The following is an 18,593-nucleotide window of genomic DNA, read 5'->3' as shown; positions in this document are numbered from 1 at the left end:
CTGGCTTTCATGCAGCTACCACAACAGACGGTGGCAGAAGAGACCACATTCTCCACAGCAGACTTCTAGAAAATATGAAGCATTTTGATCCAAACACTGAAGGTCCTAAGCTTCCATAAGTCGACTTTGTAACAAATGTATATTTAAACAATGCACTGTATTTGTCTTCAGTCATAGGATAATTTTTACGCACCAAAATTTTCCCTGTAGTGTTTGGAAAAACACATTAGAGTTCTTGTATGAATTTATTGTGTGCCTGCTGATCTAACCCTTATTGGTATCGACCAAGAACAGAACAAAACATTTTGGTTTCAATCCCTATATTTTATTATATGTAGAGACTTGCAGCTTCACCGACAGCATACAGTTAAACAATACAAAACAAAAACTGTTTAGAACATACTTACCAATCCAAATCCTGGCTTGTGTTAAAAAACCCCAACTAAATCTATCAAGATATCATTTTTATGCTTTAACAGATGATCAGGTGCTTCCCAAACTCATTTTTGTCCAATTAGGACAAACTCAGTTTGACATCAAATAGGACAACACCTACTGAACAAATCTTTTGACAAAATTATTAAAAGTTGGCATTTTGTGTGCGAGGAAGTGTTTCAAAACTTGCACATTTACTTGTTGCAGTCATTTAAGAACAGCATACACACACGCACACACACAAAAAAAAAAACGGATGCAATTTATGTCCCACTCATTGCTTGATAAAGACGATAAGACCCACAATTTAAATGGAGCAACAACGCTGTTTTAAAACGTACAACACTCTTAATCCATGTCTAAACAGAACAATTAAAGATGGCTGTGCATTCTCTCCACAAGCTGCGATTAGTCCTGTACGCACGACGACGGGACTCAAAGGAAAATCCACTGTTCCAAAAGTACTGAAGGGAATTAAAGGTATTCACAACCTTCTCATGCTCACAAAGTACATCAAGTGTGTCAATATAAGAGTCTCAGACAAACTGCCTGAAAATATCTCAGGCTTCAGATCTGGCTCAGCAGAGGTGACTCGATGACAACATAATGGGAGTCCGTGTGTGAACGTACGTGTGTGTGTGTGTGTGTGTGGGCTCCTTCAAAGTAAGAGTCCCCCCTTTAGAGTAAATGACAAATATGGAATCGGTCACTGAAGGGCAGGGAGCTTGAGTGAAACCTGACCGTTCAAACTATGCTGCTGATCAGGGTGAAAATAGTTTCCAGTTCAGGCGGTCTCACTGGTCTCCACTGTTTGGTGTTTGACCAAGTGGTCTGGCTTGCTGCCGTTGCTGTAATGTTCCCACATTTGCAGATAGAGCCTTTCCAGGTCTATTGTGTACTGCTTGGTGTTGAACAGGGGACTGCAGATTCGGTGTTTCCAAACACGCGCTCTGACCATCTTTAGGCTGCAGGACAGAAGAATATAAAACAAGTTAGATATAACAGAACGCCCCCCCAGCCCCCATTAAAAAGGTGTTCAGAAAAGCCATCTACGTACTACTCCATGTCAGATCCCAGTTTGACCGCTACGTCCTCGTATTCCTGACGAGTTTGAGCAATCAGCTCTGGACAGCCCAGACAGTTCAACTGTGAGGCAGCCACGCGAGATGCAAGAGTCTCACCTGCAAGAAAGTTTGATTAAAAACATATTTCAGAAACAAAGCCTTTATCTAAGGCAAGAATGAAGTCATTCTTATAATAAATGAGCTTTCCTCACCTGGCATAGTTACCATGGGGGTTCCAGCCCAGAGAACGTCCATGCCGGTGGTGTGCCCGTTGCACAGAGGCGTGTCGAGGCACACGTCTGCCAGCTGGCCTCTCCTCACATGCTCCTCCTTGGGAGCCACGGGGGAGAAGATGATGCGAGACGCTGGCAGACCCATGTTCTGAGCGTACTGCTGGATGTTTGGCTCGCCAACAGCGGGGAAGCGAAGAAGCCACAGCACGCTGTTGGGCACGCGCTTCAGGATCTGCAGCAACGAGGGAGGTTGACGACATGAATGTGGGCTTTTTAGAAAGCCAAGAGGAAACGGAGAGCTGTTAAAAACGACAACGATTCAACTCACGTTGGCCCACATCTGAAGAGTAGGAGGATCGATCTTGTAGAGCTGGTTGAAGTTACAGTAGACGATAGAGTCCTCAGGGAGACCGTACTGGGAACGGGTCGTTACCACGATGGTCCGCAGCACCTCCTCCCCAGTTGCGGCTTTATTATTGATCTACAATTTGAAGCAAAACGGTGTTGCTTCACTGCTTTTGTCTCCAGCTTGTTCAACAAGGCTCAAAGCGTCAAGGGAAAACCTCGTTTTAGATTTTATCCGAGACAAACTAAACCTAGTGTTGCGTCTCTGGTACCAAGGATGGCGTTTATAGAACTAAAATATATTTTGAGACATTCACTGAGATACTGATTAAAATAAACATTTAAAAACTGACCTGTAAAAAAGAAACCATTTCCCTACGACTGTTAAATTAAGCAATTACTGTCGAGTAAGAGCTGAAGCATTAATATACCATAATGCCTAAATCTTAACAATACTTTTTGATTTGTGCCCAGCAGGCGTACCTGTGTGGTGGCCAGGCCGTTGCTGACTGTGAAGTTATTGATGGTGACCTGGATTTGGCCTTGGTTGATCATGTTGATGATGGCCTCTGCTGCAGTGTTCATGGGAATCACAGGCATGGACAGGGCTCCGTTTGTGTCTCCTGCAGCCGGCTCCTGGTTGTTGTCGCACTTCATCTGATCACAAAGGAAAGTTTTAACTTCAAATCTTTAACACAATAATTAACACTGTGAATTCATTTTGCAATGTCAGTTTTTTTTTTTTTTTTTTTAAACGCACCTTTATCACTTTGACATCCGGCAGACTGTCCAAGAAAGCCTTCAGATCGATGCCGTTAAGGACAATCCGGTTGTCAAAGATGTGTCCGTTCGATTTGAAATCGATGACTGCCTTTTTCTGCAGAGTTGATGAATTGTTTAGATGGTTTCTCTATGACAGAACAATAAGAGCGGTGGCAGCAATGGGGTGCTTCACAAACCTTGAGGTGAGGGAACATGTTGGCATGATCTCCAATGAAGAAGGTGTTGGGCATGTAGGCCAGTTTTTCAGAGTACTGTTCAGCTACTTCAACAGGAGACGTCTCCTTGTCAGTGATGATGTAGTCCATGAACGGAGCGCCGCTGGTTCCAGGGTAACCGAGCCACATCGCCTGTTCAATGTGCAGAAACAGCTGTTTGAGCTTTTTTTTTTTTCCCCCTCCAAGGCCAAAAATAACTAACATAAGGAAAGCTGGGGAATTATGTTCCTTTTTTCTCCCCCCACTACATGAATATCTGACAGACGCTCACCTGAACTGGGGCGGGGCGAAGGGCAAACAGCTCATTCCGCGCTCCCTTGGTGTATCCATTCATGTTGACCAGAATATGGATTCCATCCTGATGAATACGATCAGCTGCCTTTCCATTGCAAGGAATCTGAAAACAAACGACAATTATATGGGCAAATATGTTTTACAATCAACTCGTTTCAAGCTTTTCTACCTAGGTGAGACAGTCGATATGAAACTTGCATAATCCAAAGACAGACTGAATGATGAGCAAACACAGATGGAATAATGAATCAGGATGATGATAGGATAGATAGAAAGAAAAGAGAAAAGACTGATGGACAGATAAATGCAACCTTTTAGATAATGGAACAGGGAATAGAGTTCCTTTTTTGTCCCACATTTATCTTGATTAAAACCTTAAAGTATTCTCCAGCTCAGAAAGGTTACCTGAGAGAGGTCTGTGAAATGATGAGCTTCTGCAACCACTTTCACACGGAAGTTGGTACCATCATCAGGACTAAGAGCGTAGCAGAAAACCTTTGGAAACGGAAAACAAACATTTTAGAATCTAGGTTTTGTAGTAAATTGATGGACATAGGTGCTGAACATATGATAAGGTTAAGTATGATGAAGAATCCTGAAACAAAACAAAAAAAAGATTGTACCTCAAACTTTTCAGGATTGTGCATTCCAGGGATGGACTGCATCAGATGAGAGGTCGGATGGTTGCCGAAGTCGGAGCTGACATAACCGATGCGCAGGCGACCGCCGCTGCTCTTCAGATCTTTAGGATGCTCGAAGGCAGGCTTGTGGAGTGCATTAATCTGTAGAGTAAGAAAAAGTGTGAACACACCAACAGAGCAGAGGAGAAAACGCTACAAAGAACGAGTCACATTTTCCGAGAATCAATGAAAAAAATAGAATCCGCCACAGCAAGCAACCAATTCACCACCAGCCCCTTCTGCTTTTTTTTCAATTTAGATTAAGCCTCGCTGATTTCTTACCTCCCCAACATACCGGCCCATCCATCACCACCACCCAAAAATGTAATTTAAACGTTACTTGCTTTGATCATTGCGAGTACCTTGTCCAGACAAAGGTTTCCATGGCGCTCGGCTATGGCTTTGCGGAAGCCGTGAGACAGAGGATACAGCATGCTGTGGTGGGGGTGCACCGAGGGCAAGCGGTTCTTTTCCAGCTGGTCAGCCACGATGCTAACGAGCTTTTTCATGCGCTCGTCGTAATCAGTCCAGTCGCACACAATCTGAGAATGTGAGGAAAGAAAATAAAAATAAAAACAGAGAAGCAAGAGAAATTTACATTTAAAGTTGTCAATGCTAAATTTAACTAGATTGTAAAATAAACAAGATTATACAAACCTGCAGGCAATGAGCCAAGTTGCAATAAGCGTCAGGGAAGTCTGGCTTGAGTTTTAGGGCTGTTCGATAAGATGCAATGGCTTCTGGGATGTTTCCAGAATCCTAATTAACACATTAATAGGTTCGTTTAAAAGCAAGGTGGGGTTTAATTTGAATTCTTTATGTATAGTTGTTTTTGTGTTTGAAAACAATTGTACAGGCATCAAACTGCAACATCTAACACTGAAACCAGAAAACAGCCCCACCTTGTGGATAGAGGCCAAATTGCTGTGAGCATCAGCAAAGGCAGGGTTGATCTGGATGGCTCGAGTGTAGCACTGCAGCGCTCCCTGGACATCCTGCATTTCCTTCAACGTGTTGCCCATGTTGGAATAGGCGTCAGCAAATGTGGGGCTGATCCTAAAAGTAAAGCAGCATTTAGTACAGGTGTTGACTGATAAGTTGCATAAAATATGGGAATATACATCTTTTGCCACAGCAACAGAAAATGGTGTTTCTGAATATGCCTGTAGTTTATTGTAAATACAAACCTTATAGCCTCCTTGTAATGCATGAGGGCCTCCTGGAGTTTGCCCTGCTGCTGCAGGACACTGGCCAGGTTAGAATGAGCTGCAGCAAACTCTGGGAACACCTGAAGGACAAATATGGGAAAAGAAAAACACCATTAGGTGATGGCGTTCACTTTCCTATCGAAAAAGTTCACAACAAAAAACACTTACTTCCAAGGCTTTTCTGTAAAGCTGAACAGCTTCTTCGATGTTGCCCTGCTCACGCTTTATGTTGGCCAAGTTGTTAAGGGAGTCGGCGTGAGTTGGACACAGACGCAATGCTGTGTTGTAGCACTCCTCAGCTTCAGAAACCTGATCATGACAGGACGTATTTAACAATTGCTGACTGGTGCAAGCAGTAGCAAAAACAGTTTGAAGTGCAAACCATGAAGGGCAAATTACATTTCCTTTCTCCTTCAGGGCATTGGCCAAATTGCAGTAGGCATCGGGAAAGTGGGGCTGCAATTCAATAGCGCGGCGGTAGGTGTCAATAGCAAGGTCAATGAGGCCCTGCTCATAGTAGACACAGGCCAGGTTGCCATGGACGACGGCATGGTTAGGGCTCAGGCTCAGGGCTCTCAGGTAGGCAGCCACAGCTCTGAAACCACACAGGTTATCATTAAAACATCTGCTCTGCAACAGTCTACGTTACATCTATATGTTAAGTGCTGACAAAAATGATAAAAATATGCCTTGTACTGTTAAACAGGTTGGAGACTTCTAGTCGGGTTTTTAATAGTACCAGTTCATATCCCTTAAGTCTTTGAAAATACTTCTAAGATAGCAGAAATTCCAGCGCTGCTGTGTAAACAATTCAAAAACATTGATGTTTGGGTGGATTAGGAAAAATTTTCACTTAAAAAAAAAATGTGAATGGTTGTCAGTTTAGAGCCTAAAGTTTTAGAGAAAGTTTTGTTTTTAGAAAGCAAGACCAGATTTGTGTGATCTTTTAAATTCACCTGTCAAAGATGCGGGCTTCTTTCAGAACATTTCCCAAATTGATGTACGCATCAAGGAAGTTTGGGTCCAGAGTCACTGCCTAAAATTAGAAAAGAAATGCGCTTAAACAATATATAAAAAAATATGCATAAATTCCGACAAAATATGTCAGATAGGTTTTGCATTTTCTATAAAAAAATTCCTTTTAAAAGGCTGTCTGGACACCTTAATACAATAAATTATAGTTACCTTTTCAAAATGATGAATGGCGAGCCATATTTCTCCTTGGGCATTGAACACACAACCCAAGTTGCTCCAAGCCACTGCAAAGTTGGGCTGAGTCTCAATGGCTTTCAGGTAGCAAGCCTTCAGTGGATTTACAATGAAGGCCACAGGAAAGAGGACAAAAGGTAGAGCAGGGGAGGGATTGTAAAATAAAATAGATTGAGAAAAAAAGTAAGAAAAAACAAAAGGGGCAGAGAAAAGAAGATTAGTGTCCGTTCTCCATGATGGCAAAAAGTGAGTCTGCAGCATGGGCACGCTGGCGCAAAAGTCTGCCGCGCAAAGCTGCATTGCTTTTTCCTACGCTGCGCGGATCCAACCAACACCTACACGTAGGCCCTCATCCTGCAGTTATGACCACATTTTCAAAATATAGTGGCATATTAATTATTTGTACCAGGAATTGCACAATACAGTACTACGTCCAATAGATGGAATGAGAAAATAACCTAGTATGCATGTTGGCATAAACCTCACAACCGTGGATGCTGGCCAGTTGGTGCAGGTGATGGTCCCTGTAAAGCATGCGCAACATTCGCCAGCGCGCCGCGTGGCTCTACTGCCACAACCACAATGCACCATTTCTCGCTGCTTGCAATGACCTTGCGCCTGGCAAAGGTGTTACTTCGCTGCTGCTGCGCTTGCTTTTTGGCCAGGTGGGACAGCTGCAGACCACCAACCCCTGCAGAGGAACTGCAACACCAGACTAGCCCACGCTTGGCACCCGGAAGGTTGGCCAGGTTAAAGAAGAGGGCCAAATGTGGACTCAGAAATAAACTAGGAGCAAAATGTTTTAAGGCTCAAGAATATTAGAAAGAGAGTGTTAAAAAAGGAGAAGAAATAAACCCGGAAAAAGATTATTAGAAATATTTTATCTATCTCACTGAGCCAAATATGATTGAAAATTTGGGTGCACTCGGGGGCGAGGCTGGTTTGAGTGGGGAGAGGTCCACAACCAACAGGCCAAAGGGAATGAAGGGGATAAGGGTGAGCATGCTTGCGCGTTCCGCCATTTTGGTTGCTTGAAGGGTAACGCTGCGCAGCCCCTGCGCTACTGCAGACTCACGGCGCAACTATCTGCATCATCAGAACGCTGAAACTCCAAATAAAGAAGGAAAAAACAAAATAAAACAGGAAAAATAACCAATATGTAAGAGTTAGAGGGTTCTTACTTGCTTTCTTTTTTTAAATAAAAAACACGATTATAGCTTCCATATCCAAGTTTTCTTTTTATATAGTGTAAAAATGGGTAATTAGTAGAGCTTATTTTAAGAAATGCTTACTGTAAATTATGTTACTTTTGTTTCTTTTTGCTCTTCAAAGGAAGCCACAAGACAGAGGAGCTCAAGCATGGAGAGAGGTGGTTTTTCTTTTGTTGGCATTTACAAACCCGTTACCATATTTTTGGACTTTGTCAGAGTGGCGGTCGCAGCTGGCTGGAAGAAGAGGAGAGGACTGAGGCTGCCCTAGTGTTCCTTTCCGCCAGGCACCTACGCAGGAATAGTGTCACCCACCTGAAACCTTCTAAATAACAGTATCAGTTGTGGAAAAAACCAAAAGAGACAAAATCAGAAAACAAGATCGTTAGTAAAAGGTTCCAAACAATACATTCTTTTAAAATATGGAAATAAAACACCAAAAACACAACAGAAAAAAAAGAAAAAGCATAACGCTATTCCTAGTTTTCAGTCATGCAATGAATGTAGCATTTCAAAGGAAACAAAAAGGAGTGCTAACAGGGTAAGTGAGAGGGAAGAAAGGCTTTCATGTGAACAGTTAATCAGCGACATATGGTCAGACTTCCCAGTTAGCTTTCAAATTAGCTTTTACGTCAACTTACAGGAGGGCAGCTACTGGCTTGATCTTTCCCAAATGAACTGATCCCATTTCTTTGGGAATATTATTACATATTTTTAAAAAGAGGAAAGAAAAATTATTTACTGCTTGTCTTTTACTTTCTAGCATTTTCATGAAATATTTTGATTTCCTTATCCTGGCCTGCTTTCCTGAATCCTGGCCAATGGGTGGAGAAAAAAAGGTCTGTGGATTAATTACTTGTATCTAGAAGTCTCCACAGTTCTGAAATAAAGAGGTCAACGCAGTTGCTGCGCACGTTTCTGTCTTTCTAACCAAGCATCTGACGCAGGCGGTGGAGTACAGATAGTGAGCTGTCTGCTTGACGCTACAGCCGCCATTTTAACTGGAGACCTGCCCCATTAAAAATACATCTGAGTGCAGATGGTTATCCAAACAGATAACCATCTGTATGAAATTTTAATCGCCAGCTATGATCTATAATAACCGATTTGCGCACACACCAATAAATGAATGCGAGTGTGCTGGAGTGCAGACTAGATGAAGCCGATTGGTCAGGAAGACAGCTCGGAGCGCGTACACCCCACCAAACCTTAGCGAGCGCGCGGGGGGCGGAGCGACAGAGCGGAGGAGGTTATGACTCCCCGGTGCTCCTCCCCACTCCGTTACCCCCCTCTAGCACGAAATAAGATGGCCTGTAACCGGCAGGACAACTCCGTGCCTCCACATTTGAACCCCCACCAAGGTTGCCACCCCCTAGAATGAACAATTTTTCATGAGACAAAGTTACATGGTGACTCTAGGGGGGAGAAACCCCCCCCCACACTGACAGCGACTGAACTGACAGCAAAGCAACATGAAAAGATACAATCATTCAGTAGTTTACATACAAAATAGGAGTATAGCAATTGGGTTATAAACCATCTTATCTTTTGCACTTCAAAAAGATAACCTAGCTTCTCATCAGTTCATGTTTACTTCAAAGACCGAGCCAGCATTTTCCCTCCAGTCAGGACTACATGAAAATGCCCGGCCGAGGTTGGATGCGTTGGGTGAATTTAAAAACTCCAGCCTTTCTTCCTGAAAGGGCAGGGGGCTGACCTTAGCTAAAAGGTCAGTGTACAGCAAAGGGTAGTGGGACTAAAATAATATTGTATGGACAGATGTGTGAAAGTTACTGGAAAACAAAATGAGGCTGTCTAGAGGGAATCATCAGGATTTCTTTAGTCCTGTCGTTAAAACCTGATTGCCTCATATGGATGCTTACTGGTTCCAGTCCAATATTTACTAAAGGACTTTGCCAAGACTGGTTGAGAAGCTCACTGTGACAGTTTTCTGTCTTAGCTGGAGGCATTACTCAAAGGGAATTTGTATGCGATTTAAAATGTATAAAAGGGTAATATGAAGAGCAACTATGTGGTCTTAGTGTACACTTCAAACAGAAACGAAAAGCAATATAATCTAAAACAAAAAGAACAACACAGATATGTCGGAGCCAACCCATTGCAACATACCTTAGCCTCTTCCAAACGCCCGAGAGCCTTCAGCAGATTACCAAGGTCACTACGCACGCAGTAGAGATCCTGGGGAGGCGGACAGATTTCAGTTTTTAGAACTCGGCTAAAAATCAGTGATTACATTCTAAAGCAGGGGTGTCCAAAGTCGGTCCTCGAGGGCCGGCATACTGCATTTTTTTTTTAGTTCTCTCCCTGGTTTAGCACACCTGCATCAAATGATGGCTCATTAGAAGGCCTAAGCAGAACACTGACATGCTGAAAAGGTCGTTACTACCACTAGGGAGAGAACTAAAACATGCAGAATATCAGCCCTCGAGGACCGACTTTGGACACCCCTGTTCTAAAGCGACAGAAATGTTGCTTTTATTTACCGGGTTGTACTGTAATGCGGACACATAAGCCTGCACCGCCCCCTCCATGTCTCCTGCAGCCACCAGGGCTGCTGCCAGGTTGATGTAGCCATCAATGAAATCTGGCTTCAGCCTCAGCGCGTGGCGATAGTGCTCTATGGCTTCCTGCAGCTGCCCGCGCTCCTTGTACACATTCCCGAGGTTGGAGTAGGCCTCTGCAAGCATCGGGTTCTGTTTGATGGCCAAGGTGCTGAAGTGAGCAGACCTTGGGAGCAAAACAAAATGGGCAGACGATGGTTACATTCCAGCGGCTTTGGGCAGAAACAGCAGTGAACAAGAGGCAGGAAAAAGACACGTGTCTTAAAGTGGTACAACCAAGCCCTTAGAAGCCCAACACTGACGGTTTGTTATATTGAAACACAGAAGTGAGATAATTGAAGCTGCTTTCACTCCCCTTTTTTTTAAAGTTGTGACAAGATCAGCAAATTAGTTTGAAGAACAGGAAAGGAAAAACAAGGAAATGGAAAGAGAACTGGGATTTGTTAGGGGGTAGAACTCTGACTTAGTTTAATCTGCATCGACAGCCTCTGACCAGTAACTCCATTTTCAAGCAATGTAGACCTGAACTGACTGAAATTTCAACTAAGAAAAATCAGAAACCTATCCAACATATTCATTTAATGAGATGCCAATGAAAGTGTGCAGATGAAATAACTTTTTACTGACACGACGGAGCATAATCACAACATTGTGAAGCTTATTGCACTAAAACTCCCACTGTTTCTGTCTTTATGGAGGCAAAATAACAACAACAACAAAAAGTAGTGCTGTAAACTGTGTGTACGTTTTATCTTGCCATCAATACATTCTGATGAAGGTCTTAGTTTAAAAAGTGTGAAAAGCACTTGACACTGTTAGAGCGTCATATACAACCAAAATGGAAAAGTATGAAACCTAATTAAACAGAGCAACTCAGTATTTTCAGAGTTTTTTTTTTTTCCCAGTGTACAACAAACCAAGAAGCCCCACTGTCGTCAGCTACCACCACACCGCATATTCAGTGTGCGCCAAGGCGCTAGGTAAGTGATACCTGTCAAGTCTTCGGCACTGGAAGTGGATGGAGGACAGAAGCAACAACACGCCTGTGTTATCAGGCTCCTGCCTCCATAGTTGCATGCAGTGGCGCTCAGCTGCCTCAAAATCTCCTGACTGGTACTCCCGGTGCGCCAGTTCAGCCAACCCTTGGAAGGAAAGCATACGTTTTGTTGGTTCTGGAGCACCAACACAAGCCAAGGAGGGGGGAAAACAACACGTTAGAGGTGATGGAAGGAATGAAATCAGACAAATGAAAACAAAAGAATGAGAATGTTTTCATTAGAAAATATAAAATGTATTCAACTGAAGGAACTGATAAAAATCAACGTTAAGTAAAACAGTAACAAAGTAAAGATTTGAAAAGCATCAATGTCGTATTGGATCACAAAAATTCACACCTGATAATTTAATGAGATGCAATGCGAGGCTGTAATTGAGCGTTCGTATACATGCGACGCATTTAATGAATGTCAACACAGTAGGTTAATAAACCTTTGAATGAGACGGCATCAATTTAGCAGTACTGTTTATCAGTGCTGCTAAATCAACAAGATGTTGGTAATTACCAAAATAAAGCAGGTTTTTTACTGAATAAAACATGGAAACTTATTTAACAGGGAAAAAAAAAAAAAAAAAACATGAAAATGTGTGAGATGAAACAAATACGGGGGAAAGGATAATGTGCAGGGAAAATATATTTCCACTCAGTTTTACCAATATTCATAGCTTCCACTGCAAACTATATTTGCAAACTTTTAAGAAAATATTAAATATCCAACAATATTGTTGAATGAAAGGATAAGGATATGACTAGCAATAAAATAAGTATTTAAAAAGTGTTAATCTCTCTCTGCTTTGTGTTTACAGCACATGGAGTCAAGAAAATTGGTAGTTTATCCAGAAAGTGACAAATAAAAAAAAAAAATACTCATTTTCTATTTTAAGGATTTCCTAAAAAAGTTGCTTCTAGCTAATTTCTGATTTGGCACTGAAACAACTTTACCATGTCTTGAGCTTCCTTTTAATCCTGCACTAAAACGACTGCAACCAAATATTTTTACAAACTCTCCTCACTCGGTTTCTCTAAAAAGAAACATCTAAAAATCAACAAGAGGTATTGCTTTTTTTTTTTTTTACCATTATACCCTTATTTAAAAGAGAAGATAAATTAGCTTTAATAATGAATTGTTTTAATCTGATGAGAAAAGATGTCACTTAAACATGATACTGCTAAATTTATCTCTAAGCTCTGGCAGTTAAACACAGGCTACCTAAATGATTTTTATAACTAACCTACACACATCAAATTTATTGAAATTCTCATAGAACAAAGTGCCTTTAAGATTTTCAAAATATCATCAACTTGAATTGATTGTCAAAAATAAATCAAAACAACTGTGGCTTGAAAATTTTCCTGCAAATGTTTTCCCACATTTGAAGGTGCTTAGAGATTGTAGTAAATCAAGTTTCTTTGGCAAGGTGTGGCCAAATTTTCTTAAGCACACTAAAGTTCATACCGTGACAGTCATAGTCCAACTACATGAGGAGTTAGTTGTCAGAATGAAACTCTTGAGCATTTGCAATTAGGATTTGGTAGTCTTAAATTGTAACTGAACACACAAAAGATAAAAATGTGCTGCAGGTTCTTTGATAGAGGCTGAGGTGTGTTACAAAAAGTAAGAAATTAGATAACTATCCAACCTCATCTCACTTTCCATTAAATAAGAGTTTCTGATTTTATGCAAAAATGTTAAAAAGATACACAGAAACTAGGCAGTTTTAATTCAAATGTCCAAACATGGTCATTGGTGGCTAAGTTAATATCCAGGAGCAGGTATTTCTAAGACAATTACATAATTACGACTCGTTTAACATGGTACATTACTCGCATAATACCTACGTGAAATGCAAACTGGCTTAGCAGGGAGGAGCAGAACCATAAACAAGTCTTGCTCAACAAACCTATTAAAAATGAACGATACCATGGCTGCATCCTCTCGCGACAATTATGTAATAGTTTCATACGTAACCAAGGCAGCTTTAATAACTCTGTACAAACACAATATCAGAGTTAACAAAATGATGCAAATTCTTCAATGATAGCTTAACTTCAAAATATAACTTTTGGTTTTAAAAACATGGGTTGATGGGTGCAGCATTTAGTGCTGCCCTTTGTCGGCTAGCTTTATCAGCAAAACTCAGCAGCAGATCCCGGACTCTCGATAAAATATCCCCAATGCTAAATTTAGGAAGCAGTTTTTGACATGCAGAAAAATATCATGTCCTTAAATTTACTCCATTTCAACATTCGAGCAAAAAAAAAATGTTTTAAAGGCGACTTTTGTAAATAAACATGTATCACAGTTAAGATTCATATGTGTTAAGCGCACATTTAGAAAATAAAATGCGTTACAAACGCTGCTAAAAGATGGCTATGCTAATATGGCAATGGGCCTCCTTTGTTATAAATCCATAAAATATAGGGTTAAGAAATAATTAAAATACCGCCGTAGCTAAAACACAGTTTAAGAAGCATCCAATCGACTTTAATAGTTTATATTTTCCCAAGTTAAGCACGCTTTGACGGTTGTAAGTCATCTTAAACAGTAAAGCTAGCAGCTGTTAGCCCAATGTGAAACAACCAACCTGTGCTGTCGGCCACATTTCCCACTGAACTCGCCATCTCCTCGGTCTTCGGGGATTGCACGTTGGTCGTCAATTTGCCTTCTTATAAATAACAGCTTCAGAGAAATTTTTTGACTTGTCGTTTTTTTCCTAGTCAACGACAAGAAAGCACGTTGCCTGACTAGTTGGGTAAGGTTGCCTTCCCAAGCCTTCCTAACATCCCACTTTTCATAGATTAATTTCAAATAAAAAAACTGCAGTAATTACTATTACTATATTGTAAGACAATAACTGATTTGTATTATCTAAATTCTCGGTGTAATTCAATATGATGATGCTAAACGCTTGAAAGCCCCTGGCTTCTTCTCAACAAAGCAGCTATTGAACATAAAATGGCGAAATGGGTGGAACTTGTTTTTTGAGACAAAATAGATCTCAAAATCGCAATTGCAGGAAACGTTGCATGAATTATAGTAACCTGGACATTTATGCAAGAAAATGTTATTTGAATTAAAAGAAAATTATTGATGTCTTCTGGTGTGAGTAATAACTTCAGAAAATGAAGAATAGTGCGACTGTAAAGCTATCTCGCGGAAGAACATATTGGTGCAGTGAGACGAAGCACGACGAATGCTGTGGAGAGCACCGGAGCACAATTTGCAACATGGCGCTTAGGCAAAAAAAAAGAAAAGAAAAGAAAAGCAGGTAAAAGAGAGCACATAAAAATCAAACAATCAATAAAAACAATTTAAAAATTTTTCTGTGAGTTGAAATAATCCTTAAAGCAAACCTCCCACATTCATATATCATATTTTGCTCTATTTTGTTCTTGGCCTCTATCAGGTGGTGAATCTTTCCTTTCCTCTGTATCTTTTTACTTCCACATCCTAGTCTTTAACATTACCACATCCTGTAGCCTACATCCCAATTCATTTTCTGTGCTATGCCGTTGCATCACACTAATTTCACTTACATAGGCCTAGTTCCACTCTTGTCCAACTATCCTACATTTTTATACCATGCACTGCATTTCAGCCTTAACAAATGGCTGAAATGCAGTGCATTGCCAAGTTACCCAATTGTAACTTAGCTTACCCTAATGTGCAACAAATACATCTTAGGTTACAGAAACAACAACAAAAACTGTACCTTGAGACGGTGTGATAACACAGTTTGTTTTTGACAATTACAACTTTTGAAGTTTTTAAAATCATATAGGCTGATAAATGGTTCAAATTTCAGGTAAATTATTTACATTTCAGGAAAATTGAAATAGTCAACGTTTCACCCCGCCTCTCGCCCGAAATGTCTTGCTGGAGACAGGCACCAGCAGCCCTTCCGACCCCACTATGGACAACGGTGTAAGAAAATGGATGGATGGATGGATGGATGGATGGATGGATGGATGGATGGATGGATGGATGGATGGATAATTGCAATTTCTTACCAACCTAAAATCAGTACTTGACTTTAATTGATGTTAACAATATCGATTTTACCCAATAAGTGTGATATAGGCCACTACTATAGAGGACTGGATGTGCTGTTAATTTCTGGCTAAATGCTGACTGCAGTTGATATTTTACCTTACACAGGCTGCCTCACAGCTTACAAAGCGACACACTAGAATCCAGAAAAGTGCCTTATGAGCAAATATAGAAAAAATACCTGCACATATACAAGAAAACAACTTTTGAGATCATTGTATTAAAAAATCCCTTTAAAAGAGCTTTATAAAATAAAAGTAAAAATAAAAATTTTCTCAAAGAGACATTAGATATGAAAGAGTGTTGAATTTGACACGTGCAATTTGGGAAGTTCAGAAAAAAGTGTCACATGATCTGAATTCCCGAAAGATGATATTTATGCAAATATAAAAAGCAGGTGAGGTATTATGCAAACAAAGCAGGAAGTCATGCAGAGCTTTTTGACTCCATGTTTCTGAGTATGTGTAGGTGAACTTACTGCTCCACATTAGAAATCTAGAAATCTACAAGCATCGAGGAAGTAACTGAACCCTTGTGGGAAGTTGTCTCCAATGTGTGGTGTTTTATTTGTTTTGCTGAAACAGGTTACATAATAGCCCGAGGGGTTCATTTGCATTGATATTTTAATTTTCATTTCAGTTGACCTGAGTACATACATATATTTCCACTTTTAAATGAAGCAACCAGTGCACTTCTGTTCTGTTTATACACATAAGAATAACTGATTTACAAGTTAGTTGTATGAAGTTTTTTTTTTTCCCCTTTCATTAAATGTTTGTTCATCCATCTTCACTGCTTCTTTCTGGGGTTAATATATCAGGCGCCATGATAAAGCTATAATGTTATTTATTTCACCTGTCAAAGGACACAATGTTATGGCCTAACAGTAAAGGTCCATGATAGCCATGTGGAAACATTGTTTTAGATTTTAGAATGACCAACAGGGGGCAGCATACGGAAGGCCAAGCACAATCACATGCGTCCCATACAAACTCAGCTTGGACAGGTTTAAAGTTGTATTACAAGTTTCTTGCTGTGGGTGAAATTATAAATCAAATATTTGACTTTTAGTTTGTATTCTGTTGCTCATTTCACACCAAAGGAACAACATATTTTTCCATCTTGCTTTTGTGTTGCATCAGCTCAAACCTCCATGATAAAATGTAAGGTTATTTTTTATCTTCTTTCCTCATGCATAATACAGAATATTTAATTATGTAGTCCCTAAAGTGATTTTAAATGTGTCAAAAAAAAACAAAAAAAAAAAAAGAAGAAGAAGCTGCTGCTTGCCCAATCTTTCCCAGCACCTCTCTATGGGAAACCAGTTGACATCACTGCTCATGTTGGTTTTCTTCTGTGTGCTCAAAGCATGCAGAGGGTGCTGGGTTTGTGTACTCTTCCACACGTTGCACTCGTCCCCTCTCGCTCTTCACAGAGCCGGGGGGTCACTTGTGTGCAGAATGATGTCATGGCCGCTGTGTGTCTATGGCAATCGCATCTGACATGCTTTGTCTTTGTGCATGCTTCAGCCAGTGGGAAGGCTGTGGAAGGGGGACACATCTTCTTGGTGCCCAAAAGGGTCTGTGACAGACCAACACAACAGACCTTCTTTTCACTCAAGCTATTTTAGGAGACACGTGAGAGTGGGAGGTTAATTCACTCACTGGTGTATTTAGATGGGTCTCTATTAAAAGCTAAAAAAAAAAAAAGCTTGGAGAAATGTGGTGTTGTTTTGCTGTGATATTAATGGGAAAGAATATTATCTGAGCAAATGAGTGCTTGGCCTTAATTACCACAACCCATTTATTTTTATAAGATTCAGTGCATGCTACTGACCCACATTATTTGTAGCCGTTTAGAACAGTTCAATTCAGATCCTAAATGCCATCCTGTTGCAGCAACAAGTTGCAGCAACCTCATAAAGCAGCTACATTTCGGACTTTCTGATGAACGAGTCCTCTTCATTTTCCAACTGTGTTATTGGAGGTTCCTATATCAGGTGCTCCAACCCTGCTGGAAGACTTGAAAAACATGTTTTTGTTTTGTTTTCCCTTAAAATGTAGACTACATGGAACCGTTTTCTAAATGTATTTTCCAGGAAGCCAAAACGCACATCACACAGCATTTTTAAGCAGCCCAATACAATGCCTGGCAAAAATTCTCATGCCCACTTGAACTGTTTCCCATTTAATTACATTAAAAACACAAACTACAATTTATTTTATGCAATAGACTAACCCATGGCAGAGGGGGAATGATTTTGACATTTACAAATCTGAAACATTTCTCCTGTGTGTATGTTCCTTAAACATCCAGCCATCGCCACAGTGGAGTGACTTCAATCAAAGTCCAAACCTTAATCCATGGAGAATCTCTTGCAAGACTTGGAAATTGTTATTTACAGAATCCCTGTTGCAGGTTTGACTGAGTTGAGCTATTTCTTCCGTACATTTGCAAAACTGGTGAAAACGTGCAAAGAGTTTCCCCCACTGTAAATAAGCAGAAACCAGTTAAGCAAAAATACTGACTTAGGTGGAATGAAGAAAAATGCATGCTGCACGTTGTGGATTTTTACTTGTAAAACACAAGGAGAGCAATTTATTTTTTTCCGTCCACCTCACAATTATGGATCTTGTTCTTTGGTCTATCTTACAAAATTTCAGTAAAACACTTTACATTAAAGTTTGCAATCAAATGTGGCAAAAAGTGAAATAGTATAGGGACTTAATTACTTACGCAAAGCACTGCAAGAGCAAATTTATTATGAACTACATTCGATACTGCACTTACGATTGTTTTTTTAAGCTGAAAGGCATTATTAATAAACCAATATAGGAAAAGCAGATTACTATGATAGTTTTTGGGTTTGAGGCATTATTGCTTTGCCAGATGGCCCTGCAGCAGCAGACATATTTATCATTATGAGTTTTCCCTCTGAGTAAAGCAGACAAAGACACGACAGAACAAAGGCATTTCCTCAACTTTTATAGTTTAATATCTGTGGCTGACACACTAACATACTTCAAGGCAGACTAGACCCTTCTTTCTTTTTTTTCCAGAGCTATCCTTCAAGTAATCTAATAGTGCTACCCTGACTGCTGTGTGGAAAACATCGCAGCAGTCAGACTAGGCAAAAATTAGGCTTCTAGCTGCCAAACAGGTTAATCATCAGGTAGTAAATGTTTGATTCATGCCCCTGCCCTTTATTTAAGACATTTCTGCAGACTGA

General features: G+C 40.5%; 1 protein-coding gene across 4 annotated transcripts; it reads right to left on the bottom strand.

Annotated features, from left to right (window-relative positions):
- Nucleotides 1–303: 303 nt before the first annotated feature.
- ogt.1 (O-linked N-acetylglucosamine (GlcNAc) transferase, tandem duplicate 1) lies at nucleotides 304–14,262 on the bottom strand. Of its 4 annotated transcripts, none has more exons than XM_007548449.2 (22): nucleotides 13,899–14,262; nucleotides 11,248–11,428; nucleotides 10,179–10,422; nucleotides 9,805–9,873; nucleotides 6,443–6,559; nucleotides 6,214–6,293; nucleotides 5,657–5,852; nucleotides 5,426–5,566; nucleotides 5,237–5,337; nucleotides 4,952–5,105; nucleotides 4,707–4,808; nucleotides 4,394–4,591; nucleotides 3,993–4,151; nucleotides 3,775–3,864; nucleotides 3,347–3,472; nucleotides 3,037–3,207; nucleotides 2,838–2,954; nucleotides 2,561–2,734; nucleotides 2,061–2,213; nucleotides 1,712–1,964; nucleotides 1,493–1,616; nucleotides 304–1,400 (listed from the first exon to the last, which is right to left on the bottom strand). In XM_007548449.2, the coding sequence occupies exons 1-22, from the start codon at nucleotides 13,933–13,935 to the stop codon at nucleotides 1,220–1,222; spliced, it is 3,168 nt and encodes a 1,055-aa protein (XP_007548511.1). In that variant the 5' UTR covers nucleotides 13,936–14,262; the 3' UTR covers nucleotides 304–1,219. The 4 variants fall into 4 exon arrangements, with proteins under 4 accessions (XP_007548511.1, XP_007548512.1, XP_007548514.1 ...); XM_007548450.2 differs by having other exon boundaries at nucleotides 4,412–4,591; nucleotides 13,899–14,261; XM_007548452.2 differs by having other exon boundaries at nucleotides 11,248–11,398; nucleotides 13,899–14,261.
- Nucleotides 14,263–18,593: the final 4,331 nt, after the last annotated feature.

The sequence above is a fragment of the Poecilia formosa genome, unplaced genomic scaffold (genome assembly GCF_000485575.1).
Source record: "Poecilia formosa unplaced genomic scaffold, Poecilia_formosa-5.1.2 Scaffold26, whole genome shotgun sequence".
NCBI lineage: Eukaryota > Metazoa > Chordata > Actinopteri > Cyprinodontiformes > Poeciliidae > Poecilia > Poecilia formosa.
Note: the sequence above shows the minus strand (reverse complement) of the source record. Positions and strands in the feature narration are given on the sequence as shown.

Bases quoted from the DNA above. Each gene is read 5' to 3' on its own strand.
- ogt.1 (XM_007548449.2), bottom strand. From the start codon at position 13,935: ATGGCGAGTTCAGTGGGAAATGTGGCCGACAGCACAG. The intron at 2,214-2,560 runs GTACGCCTGCTG...TTCAAATTGTAG, and splicing joins ACGGCCTGGCCACCACACAG to ATCAATAATAAAGCCGCAAC. The intron at 1,401-1,492 runs GTACGTAGATGG...TCTGTCCTGCAG, and splicing joins CTGGGATCTGACATGGAGTA to CCTAAAGATGGTCAGAGCGC.